This window comes from Piliocolobus tephrosceles, chromosome 1, assembly GCF_002776525.5.
Source record: "Piliocolobus tephrosceles isolate RC106 chromosome 1, ASM277652v3, whole genome shotgun sequence".
Taxonomy (NCBI): domain Eukaryota; kingdom Metazoa; phylum Chordata; class Mammalia; order Primates; family Cercopithecidae; genus Piliocolobus; species Piliocolobus tephrosceles.
In genome coordinates, this window is record NC_045434.1 from 66,551,067 (window position 1) to 66,562,044 (window position 10,978).

At 46.4% G+C, this 10,978-nt stretch overlaps 2 protein-coding genes across 8 annotated transcripts in view; one reads left to right on the forward strand and one right to left on the reverse strand.

Moving 5' to 3' along the window:
• The window catches only part of LAMB3 (laminin subunit beta 3), a 160,809-nt gene that overhangs the window by 148,996 nt on the left and 835 nt on the right, over window positions 1-10,978 (reverse strand). The window contains exon 2 of the mRNA XM_023198322.3: window positions 1,428-1,580. The gene's annotated coding sequence lies outside the window, so the exon portion shown is untranslated. The remainder of the gene's footprint in view (window positions 1-1,427; window positions 1,581-10,978) is intronic.
• TRAF3IP3 (TRAF3 interacting protein 3) overlaps window positions 1-10,978 on the forward strand; it is a 26,015-nt gene continuing 15,037 nt past the window's right edge. For 4 of the 7 annotated variants that reach the window (XM_023198323.2, XM_023198327.2, XM_023198325.1 and 1 more), the window contains exons 1-8: window positions 2-256; window positions 585-769; window positions 4,229-4,631; window positions 6,764-6,911; window positions 7,058-7,115; window positions 7,325-7,349; window positions 7,620-7,649; window positions 7,750-7,845. In XM_023198323.2, coding sequence (XP_023054091.1) covers window positions 684-769; window positions 4,229-4,631; window positions 6,764-6,911; window positions 7,058-7,115; window positions 7,325-7,349; window positions 7,620-7,649; window positions 7,750-7,845 — 846 coding nt within the window. In that variant the 5' untranslated portion in view covers window positions 2-256; window positions 585-683. Of the gene's footprint in view, window positions 257-584; window positions 770-4,228; window positions 4,632-6,763; window positions 6,912-7,057; window positions 7,116-7,324; window positions 7,350-7,619; window positions 7,650-7,749; window positions 7,846-10,978 lie in introns of all 7 variants that reach the window. The other 3 variants (XM_023198324.1, XR_002728137.1, XM_023198326.1) reach the window with 3 other exon arrangements.

The following is a 10,978-nucleotide window of genomic DNA, read 5'->3' on the forward strand; positions in this document are numbered from 1 at the left end:
ATGATGCCAGAGAGCAAAAGAGAGGAACCGGGGTTTGCAAACCTTGTGGCTTTGTCTGTTTCCTGTTTCAGCAAGGCTGCTGTGCAAAAAGAAAGACAGTACCACGAAGGGACGTGTTAATGGGGCCCAGACCTATGGATTGAAAGCGTGTGCTTTACCCATCTGCTGTCTTGCTCCATCTGAGACCAGAGCCAAGATCTGCCCAGGAGCTGGAATGCTTTCCTGAGTGGCTTGAGTTGGAGCCTGGGACTCGGAGGTAACTGAGAAGGAGGATGCTTTTATGTCCTGGTTTGGGAACTCCAACTTTGGGGTGGGGCAGAAGATGCTCTACCATCCCAGCTCCCCTGGGTGAAGAGAGAGCAGGTGGCATAGTTTACGGGTGTCGGGGGTTTGGGTAATCAAGAAAGTATCCTGTGTTGGTTTCCTGTGGCGCTAGCCTTGGCAAAGGGTACAGCTTGTACCACTCCTCTGTTCCAGTAGATTAGATTAGATTACATTAGATTAGGAGTAAGTCAAATGACTTAGTTCAGGCTATCCAGTGATATGGGCATGAATTAAATGACCTTTTATGGTTTTCTTCAAAGCACGGATCCCTGAACACAAGACTGCCTTCCTAGCAGCTTAAGCGTAGGCCCCTCTCCCCTCAGTTTCCACTGAGAGCTCTGGGCCAGGAAGGCCAACCCATGCAGGAAGTCATTCATTGCCTCTGTTGCACACACGGCCAGGAAGTAAAAGCGAGACTCAGAAAGGCATGTCAAGCCACAGTCAGGTGAGGAGCCGTGCCCTGTTCTCTCTCTGCAGCCTGAGAGACCAGGCTGAGCCTTCCAAGCCAGTAACCCTTCCTCCAAGCTCTAAGTGAGCCCAGTCATGCTGCCAGGGGGGAACGTCAGAGATGCCAGAAAACCTGGGCAGTGGCCCAGTGATCTTTCTTTGAACTCTACAGGGACTAGTTCCCTTTTCTTTAGCAGCCTATCCCTGTCAGCCATCCTGCATACCTTCTTGTTTTTAAGCAAGTCAGTAGGGTCCAAATATCCCAGAAACTGGGGTAGGGTTCTATGCAGCATGTTGCACCAAATCCTAGCAGTTGTGGTAGCCAAGGCATCTGGGAACACTCCCCTCTCTAAGAAGCAATTTCCACTGCAGCTCCTTTCTTGGGTAAGAAGACTCAATGTCTGCCCCGAGGAAGCACTGAGCAAAGCAGCTGTGTGTTTCAGTGGATGAAGGTGGGTGGCCTAGGTGGAGAGCCCAGAGAGACCTCATCTCAGGCCCTGTGTTCTCCCCCATAGCCCTTTCCTCTTCATGGCAAGAAGGCAGGAGAATTCTCAATGTTCTGCCTCCACTACAAAACCTGCAGGGAAGCTGGAGCCAAACAGGGAGGGGACCTCACACCTTATGTGTGACACAGGCAGACCCCATCTCTTCCTTACCTTTCTGCTTGGTGTAATTGGGATGCTGATTATGTCCAGACCACAGAGAAGCCCTTTCTCCTTATAGGCCAAACCCAGGGTCAGAAGAACCAGAGAAGTAAATGTGACTCCAGCCTGGGTCCAGCATCCCCTCAATCTGGTAAACAATATATTCTGTCAAAGAGAGAGGGTTGAGAGGATGAGAGAAGGCATTCTTGGTCTTAGGAGTGCTAGTTTAGCTTGGAGCCTTTGTCTTACAGCACCAAGTCTTCAATATCCAACGTCAGCATAACAAGGATAATATTTGGTTTTTGCCATTACTTTTAATGGCAAAAATGTCATTTAATCCTTATAACCTACAAGGCAGGTTCTAGCCCTATTTTATTTTATTTATTTTATTTTATTTTACATTTCATTTCATTTCATTTCATTTTTGAGACGGAGTCTTGCTTGTCACCCAGGCCGGAGTGCTGGAGTGCAGTGGCACGATCTTGGTTCACTGCAAGCTCCGCCTCCCGGGTTCACGCCATTCTCCTGCCTCAGCCTCCCGAGTAGCTGGGACTACAGGAGCCCGCCACTATGCCTGGCTAATTTTTTGTATTTTTTAGTAGAGACCAGGTTTCACTGTGTTAGCCAGGATGGTCTCGATCTCCTGACCTCATGATCCGCCCGCCTCGGCCTCCCAGAGTGCTGGGATTGCAGGCGTGACCCGCCACACCCGGCCAATCTAGCCCCATTTTATAAATGAGGAGACTGGGGCTTAGAGATGTTTAATAGCTTATCTAAAACCACACACGAGTAGTAGGTGACAGAGCCAGGATATGAGTCCACACAGTGTGACTCCAAGAGCCAGGGTTCTCCACTGCAATCCATGGCAGAATAGCCAGGGGCTGTGACTCAGGGATGCTGTGAGTGTAAGTTCCAGACATGGAGTTCACATGCACATAATCCTGGGTCTCCTCCCTTCAGTCATTTATAACAATAGACATGGGTCTGTCAGACCCTTTTTTTTAAGTCTCTAAATAAAGAAAGTGGCAGGGAGAAAGTCAAGGGACCATCCCCTATGCCCACTCCCACCCTTATCCAAGAAGGAGTAAGTAGAAACACCTAAAGAAAGAAGAGAGCCATTCAGAATGGGTATGTAGAGGACAAACATTAACAACGTCACATTTCTGTTTGCAATCAATGCTGCCTGACACCAGAGTATGCTCCTCCAACCCTCAAGGGTCAGGCATTTGAGTGTCCAGGGCTTGACCACACAAAACTCCTCTCAGGGAAGAAGACTGCCCCACCCATGACCCTGGGGAATGAGTGGTAGGATCAGAGAGAAAACAAGAATCCTGCATAGAATTCCAGACTGAGCCAGGATAGCGAAGTCCTAGTAAAGGGGCAGAGCCTCTGCTACCTGTTGAGTCTGTTTGGCCTATAAATAAACCCCGAGGGGTTACAGCTAGCAAATGCCTGCTGGTTGGTGAAGCTGAGATACCCTCCTCCCAGGGTGGTGGGTAATGAGGTCGCGGGAGGAAGAGAAGCAGCAGCAGCTGTGAGGGGGAGTCCCTCTTCCTTCATCAGTTCCTGGTCTGACTCCAGTGATCAGAGGAGGCAGGACACAGAATTTCCAACGCTCAGGATCCAGCTAATCCAAGTCCAGCCCAACTCAGCAAAGTGACCAGAGGGTTCTAGTAGGATAAACTGCAGAAGGTAGGTGGGGAAGAGTAGGAAAGAGAAAGGCACAGAGAAGGAAAGGGGGATTTGGGTCTGGGTGCTATGTGAATACCAGGTAAGGTCATGCAGAGGGACATCCTGTGGCCCCTACACCAAGCCTGGCTCCCTGGAAACTTCTGATTACTATTTTTGTTTTGTTTCTTTTCTGTTTGCAGCAGCCTTACTGAGGTATAATTCATGTGCTTGTGGGTTTGGATGGCACAATCTGTGTCTTGGCAAAGGAAAGCAGACTTGGCACCAGAATTAGCCCTGACAAGAAGGTGATCCTAAAGAAATGAAACCCTCATTTCCAATTGGAGCCAGATGCTCTGAAATGGGTTTCGGCCAGCACTAGGCATGTGGCAGATGCTCAGTCAATACTGATTGAACTTGATCTGCACCTGAGAGACATGGCCCAGTCCTGAGCTTGGAGTGGGGGGCCCATGGACCATTGTCAGGACAGCAGGTTGGAGGAATTAGGGTAGGGTTTCCTCCTAAACCATGCCAGGTCCAGACTCATAAGCTAGTTGCTAAAAGTCAAGAAGAGAGCAGCGGGTGCTGGTCACAGGACTGGTCACCACCTGAGGAGGGTGTGGTTAGCCCTCCAGATCTTGAGAAGTGTCATTCAACTATGTTAGTAACAGCTTGGACCAGGAGAGCAGTAAAGATACTGACTTTCTTTTTCAACTGGGGGATAAGAGGGCAGAGGGGCTGAACTTAGCTGTTTCTCTAGAAGTCTGGAAAATGAACACACACCTTCCATCCAAGAGGCTATAAGCTCATTATTATTTTAATCAATTATTTATCATGTTCCCCTGACTTAGAGGCATGGTAAGATGTTCAGTCAAGGAGTAAGTGGCAGCCACAGAGACCCTTTTACTTTACAAAGGGGAAACATCGGCTAGAGAAGAGCAGGAAATCGCTGTTATAAGGTTGTATTAGTTCATTAGAGACTGAGACCAAGAGTCCTGACTCCCAGTTTGATACCACCATGTCCTCAGTTTTCAACCCACATGGATGGAACTCTGTGCTATTTCTGCCCCCTGGTCTAGGGAGATAGTCATTTTTCTGCCCATCTTCTGACCCCTCCCCTTCTCCTCCCTCTTGGCATTTGGCAGATCCAGGCATCTATTCCAGGAACGGGAAGCCAAGCGCAACAGGTGCTTGGAGGTCATCATGATCAGCCCAGACCCCAGGCCCTCCCCTGGCTTGGCCCGGTGGGCTGAGAGCTATGAGGCCAAGTGTGAGCGCAGGCAAGAGACCCGTGAAAGCCGCCGCTGCCGTCCCAATGTGACCACTTGCCGCCAGGTGGGGAAGACACTGAGGATCCAGCAGAAAGAGCAGCTCCAGAGAGCTCGACTGCAGCAGTTCTTCAGGAGGAGGAACCTGGAGCTAGAGGAGAAGGGCAAGGCGCACCGTCCCCAGGCCAGGGAGCAAAGGCCCTCCAGGCGGCCAGGCCAGGTGACTGTCCTCAAGGAACCTTTGTCTTGTGCCAGCAGGATCTCTTCTCCCAGAGAGCAGGTGGGCCATGTCAAGGGACATACTGCTCTGTGCTCCGGGACCTTCTCTGGACAAGGAGGATGGGTGGGCTCAAGGTGGCTAAAAGTGATCTAAATCAAGTCCTTCTTCCTCAGTCATATAGTAAAGTTGCTAAGAGCTTCTTACAGTAAAGTTGCCAACAGCTACTTATTCAGAGATTTTTGCTATTGTGTTTTTGTTTGTTTAGCTCTTTTTGTTCTGCACTTGACTTATAAGAGAGAAAAAAATAATTTTAAAAACAATTCCATGCTGGGCATGTTGGCTCATACCTGTAATCCCAGCACTTTGGAAAGGCCAAGTCAGGAGGGTCACTTGAGGCCAGGAGTTCGAGACCAGTCTTTTGATAGAGACAAGTCCCTGTCTCTATCAAAAACTTTACAAACTAGCCAGGCATGGTGGTGCACACCTGTAGTCCTAACTAATCAGGAGGCAAAGATGGGAGGATTACTTGAACACAGGAGTTTAAAGCGGCAATAAGCTATGATCACGCCATTGCACTCCAGCCTGGACAACAAAGGGAGACCCTATCTCTAAAAAACTTAAAATAAAACAAATAAAAATAATTCCAAAGCTAACACCTATATCAGTTCAAACTTAGGCAATATACACATATCTTCTACAGCTATCTTATAGCATTCATTCATCCATCAGTCACCAAATATTTACTGAAAGCTTATTATATGCCAAGTATACAGGCCAATCCTCTTGACACACACACAGACATATCTGTCCTCTCTTCTTCTGCAAGGCTGTTGTGCCCACTCTTCTCTCTTTCTCTGGTGTCATTCCAATTCTATTAAATCACTCGGCTACAGCCTCATCTGGTCCAGGAAGCCTTCCCTGGCTTCTCCAGGCCACCTCTGCTGTCTATGGGCCTTGTGAGGTTAAAATCTTCAAAGATTGTGTAACCCTTAGAGGGCCCATTAGTCTGGCCTGGAAAGGAACAGTGTTGGCAAAAACCAGGGTATGCTGAGATGACCTTGGCCAGCAAACCATCTGTGTCTTCCTACTGAGGTTGTGAGCATGTTGACAGCAGGGATGTGTCCACTATGTTCCGTGGAAATGCTTGGCATTGTGTCCTACCCAGAGTGGGTACTCCATTAGGGCTTCTTAACTAGTGGATCTGTTATGCTCAATAGGAGATACTGTTCAGAGCAATGATCCCAGAGCCCAGTTGCAAAAGAAAACAACCTGTTTACTAAAGCAAAACACCTCCCCACAACTCCCCACTTTACCTAGTCTTCACACAAAACCTCAATGATTTTCTAGCTGTTACTAAGAGGAAGGAAGTTTTCCTTCGAATATGGAAGGAATCTTATGGATTATCTACTCCAAATTCCTCACTACACAGACAGAAGACTGAGACCTAGAAAAGATGGGATCTGAACCCAGATCCCTTACTGGCCACTCAGACCAGTTCTCTTTCCACATCACCATGCTGGCTAAGTGGCCAAAACCAAACAAGGTAAAGAGAGAGAGGGGGAAAAAAAAAAAAAAACAACAACTAGAGATTCTAGAGAGAAAAACTGGAGAAAAGTACAGCTCCACATATGCCTGGCCTGAGGAGGACCATTTCTGCCAGTCAGGACAAGGATGTCAGGAGCAGGAGAAGCCCATGTGGCTCTGAAAGCTTGAGTGGGCTACTTTGGTTTTGTGGACCTGAAACATTGTCCTGAATTACCACAGACTGGGTGGCTTAAATAACAGAAATTTATTTATTACAATTCTGGAGTCTGGAGGTCTAAGACCACGGATCCTGCAGATCTGGTGTCTGATGAGAGCACTCTTCCCGTTGTGCAGATGGTCTTCTTCTCATTGTGTCCTCACAAGGCAGAGAACAGAGACAGAAAGCAAGCTCTCATGTCTCTTCTTATAACAGCACTAGTCCCATTCATGAGGGCTCCCTGCTCTGACCTAATTATTTCTCAAAGACTCCGCTTCCCAATACTGTCACATTGGGAGTTAAGGATTTCAACACACAAATTTGGGTGGGGGGACAATAAACATTCAGTCCACAACAGACATGATGGTTGGTTCCTCCTTCTGAAATCATCAAGAGAATCTTTCAAGAGGCTCCAGGCAGTGGTTTTCAGCATTCCCCACTTGCCTTCCAGGTGGCAGGCACCAGCTCTGAGGTCTTTCCAGCCCAGCATCCTCCTCCCTCAGGCATCTGCAGGGATCTGACTGACCACCTCTCCTCACAGGCTGGGTGCCTTCCTCCACAGGACCCTCCCATCAAGAAGCCACCCAAACACCACCGTGGTAAGAGCAGAGCCTCCCTCACTCCACAGGGCCTGCAGAGAATCCTGAGACAGCTGTCCCAGCTCACTGGCATTGGAGAGTCCCTGCCCCTCCCCACTTCCCTCACTTCCTCCCCATAAGTTCTAAACCAACTTATCCTCTCTCAGGTACTCAGACAAAGGCAGAAGGACCAACAATTAAGAACGATGCCAGTCAGCAAACCAAGTAAGTTCCTGACCCTAACCTTCTCACATCCCATTCATTCCTCTCTAGAGAGAACACAATGAATTTCAATGTCCACTTTAATTAAGAAAGAGGAAGCCCTTCCCCACCCTACTGGCTCTTCAGAAGGGATTTCAGAAGAAATCAACCCACTGCCTCCTGACTTGATTCTTTGGTCCATTATCATTATTTTTAATTTCTTCTCTTTCCAGTTACGGAGTTGCAGTTCTGGATAAGGTAAGCACATATTCACTTTGAAGGGGTCGAATCAGAAAGTATTAAGCTCTGACATTCTGGAATTCCATGATAAACTTGGCTGGGATGGAGGGGCATCTTCTTCCTGGATGGCAAGGGGGTACTGAGCATAGACATGGGGACTAAATGGACCCTGTCAGAGCCCAAGCAGAAGAGCTTTGCTCTACACAAGCCAACCCAGGTGTAGGTTCTATGTCACAGGGTTTCAGGGGACTTAGAGACATTTTGAATACCCTTGTTCTTTCTCTCCAGGAAATCATGCAGCTTTCCGATTACCTCAAAGTAAGTGGCATGTGACCTCTCCCCTCAGTTCCTCTATCCACCTACCCCCTGATCCTCCAGGTTAATCTTACACTCTTGCACTTTTTTCCCACGCCCCCAGGAGGCCCTACAAAGGGAGCTGGTCCTAAAACAGAAAATGGTGATTCTCCAAGACCTACTGTCCACTCTGATTCAGGCCTCTGACAGCTCTTGGAAGGTAAGGGAATGAAATTTTTTTTGAACAAAACTCATGGGCTTCTATGTGTTCCTATCTCATTTTTCTTTCCACATCATCACAGTAAGAGAAGGGGTTTTCTCACTACTGAAAAGTGAGCTGGGAAGAGGCAGAAGATGAGGCGGATAGTGCTTAGACCTAGAAGCCAAACAGGTCACAATAAATATATGGGTCATCACCTGAGGGTCATGGTGCTACATATCCAAGGAAGACCCAGAACCAAAAGTGGCAAGAATTCCCGTTTTTTAATTTGTTGAAAGGAATGAAGGAAGACCCCAATATAGTTTATATTACTGAATATGGTAAATGCCAAATATTTTTGTATGGGATTCACACCGATATTTATCCAAACTAGCATGCCATGTACACACTCAGTCCAAATAAAAATATCAGAGTGGGAAGGGATCTTAGAGACAATCTGGTCTAATACTCTTATTTTGCCCAGGAAGACACTGAGTTTCATAGGGGTCAAGTAACTTGCCAAAAGTCACACAGCTAGTTAGTGGTAGATCTGGAGCTAAAATTCAGGCCTTTGATTTCGGTCCATTCAATGTACAATATTCATAGGTTATGTCCTCTATACAGAACACTGGACTAGCACTAGAAATAATGAGATTATTTAGATAGGGTTCTTGCTTTGAGAAGGCTCATGGTTTTGTAAGAAAGACACATGACTAAACAATACAAAAACATGAAAAATAAAAGAAATGTTTTCAAGATATAGGAAAATACAAGAAGGAATGAGTGACTCCAGAGCAGAAAAGAGCCAGGGGAATGCTTATATAAGCATTTGCCAGGAAAATATGGAAGCAGAAATAGTGTTCTAGTTGGGGTACAGGCAAAGATCTAAAGGCAAGCCGGGCGTGGTGGCTCACACCTGTAATCCCAGCACTTTGGGAGGCCGAGGCGGGTGGATCACCTGAGGTCAGGAATTCAAGACCAGCCTGGCCAACAGGGCGAAAACCCGTCTCTACTAAAAATACAAAAATATTAGCTGGGCGTGGTTGCACATGCCTGTAATTCCAGCTACTTAGGAGGCTGAGGCAGGAGAATCACTTGAACCAAGAAGGCGGAGGTTGCAGTGAGCTGAGATAACCTCATTGCACTCCAGCCTGGGCAACAGAGCAAGAATCCATTTCAAAAAAAAAAAAAAAAATCTAAAGGCATGACACAGTCTAATAAAATGGTTCTCCAATTTTTTTATTTCAGGATTCCTTTATACTTTTTCAATTATTGAAAATATATAAGAGATGTTTACATTTACCATATTAGAAATTAAAACAGTTGGCCAGGCGCAGTGCCTCACACCTGTAAGTCCCAGCACTTTGGAAGGCCAATGCAGGAAGATCACCTGAGGTCAGGAGTTAGAGACCAGCCTGGCCAACATGGCAAAACCCTGTCTCTACTAAAAATACAAAAATTAGCCAGGCATGGTGGTTCACACCTGTAATCTCAGCTACTCTGGAGGCTGGGCCACGAGAATCACTTGAGCCCGAGAGGTGGAGGGTGCAGTGAGCCAAGATCATGACACTGCACTCCAGCCTGAGTGACAAGGCAAGATTCCCTCTCACAAAAAAAAAAAAAAAAAAAAAAAGAAAGAAAGAAAAAGAAAGAAGAAAGAAATTAAGACAGAAATTGAGAAAGAATTATTAATTTTAAAATGATAGTAAAATATTTCATGCTAATCTAAATTACATGTTTTAAGAAAAACAGTCTGGGGGCAGTGGCTCACACCTGTAATCCCAGCACTTTGGGAGGCCAAGGCAGGCAGATCACTTGAGTTCAAGAGCTCAAGACCAGCCTGGGCAACATGGCAAAACCTTGTCTCTACTAAAAATACAAAAAATTAGCCAGGTGCATTCGCATGCACCTGTAGTCTCAGCAACTCAGGAGGCTGAGGCAGGAAAATCTCTTGAGCCCCAGGGACAGAGGTTGCAGTAAGCCAAGATTGTACCACTGCATTCCAGCCTGGGCAACGGGAGTGAAACTCTATCTCAAAAAAGAAAAAGAAAAAGAACCATTTTCAAAAACAAAATTAGTGACAGGAGTGTCATTGCTTTACCCTTTTGCAAATATTTTTAATGTCTGGCTGAAAAAAAGACAGCTAGATTCTCCTATTTACTTCTGTATTCAATCTATTGGTTTAAACATGAAGAAAAATTCAGTCTTACACAAATATGTCATTAGGAAAAGTAAGACTTTGCTTATCCCTTAAAAGGGTCTTGGGGATTCCCAAGGTTCCTCAGAATCCCCATGTTGAAACCTGTAAATTAGTATATATTATAAATTCATGTATTAGTATGAGCTACAAGCAGCTTGACACCACCAAAGCATAAAGCACCAGGTGGAAAGAGACAGAGCACACAACCTCACCGACCTGTGTCACATCTCACCCCAAAGATGGCTTGAGCAGAGAAAGAAAGATGATGGGAGAGTATGGAACAAAACTGAGAAGTTGCAGTGATGTTAAAAAAGACTTCCTAAGCTCAGCCTTGCTCCTCATGTCAGACATTGTACCTGGATTTTTCAATCCACGGTCAGGGCTCCTGACTGTTAGGTCATTTTCATCGAGAGTAGGAACTTGGGGCAGATAGCTGTGCATGTGAGGTGGTTTCTGGACCTAAACTAAATTGAGATCATCTCGCTCATTTGTTTGACAGTCATTTGATAAGTTCCAACTCTGTGCTGGGTCTTGTGCTACAGGGACAAAAAGCATTATGGTCCTAACTCTTGAGGAGCTCACAGTCCAGCCATGAAGACAGAGACATGTAATAAATAACACCAAAACAGTATAATAAGGCTATAGCAGCAGTGCATACAGCAGATGCAGGGAAAAGAGAAAGAAGGCAGCAATTATTCTGCCGGAGGTGGAATAGGGAAGGCTTTAAAGGAAGGAAACCTAGCCAGGCACGGCAGTTCATACCTATAATCCCAGCACTTTGGGAGGCCAAGGTGGGGAGACCACTTGAGGTCAGGAGTTCTAGACTAGCCTGGCCAACATGGTGAAAACCCGTCTCTACTAAAAATACAAAAAGTAGCTGAGCGTGATGGTACATGCCTGAAGTCCCAGCTACTCGGGAGGCTGAAACACAAGAATCGCTTGAACCCAGGAACT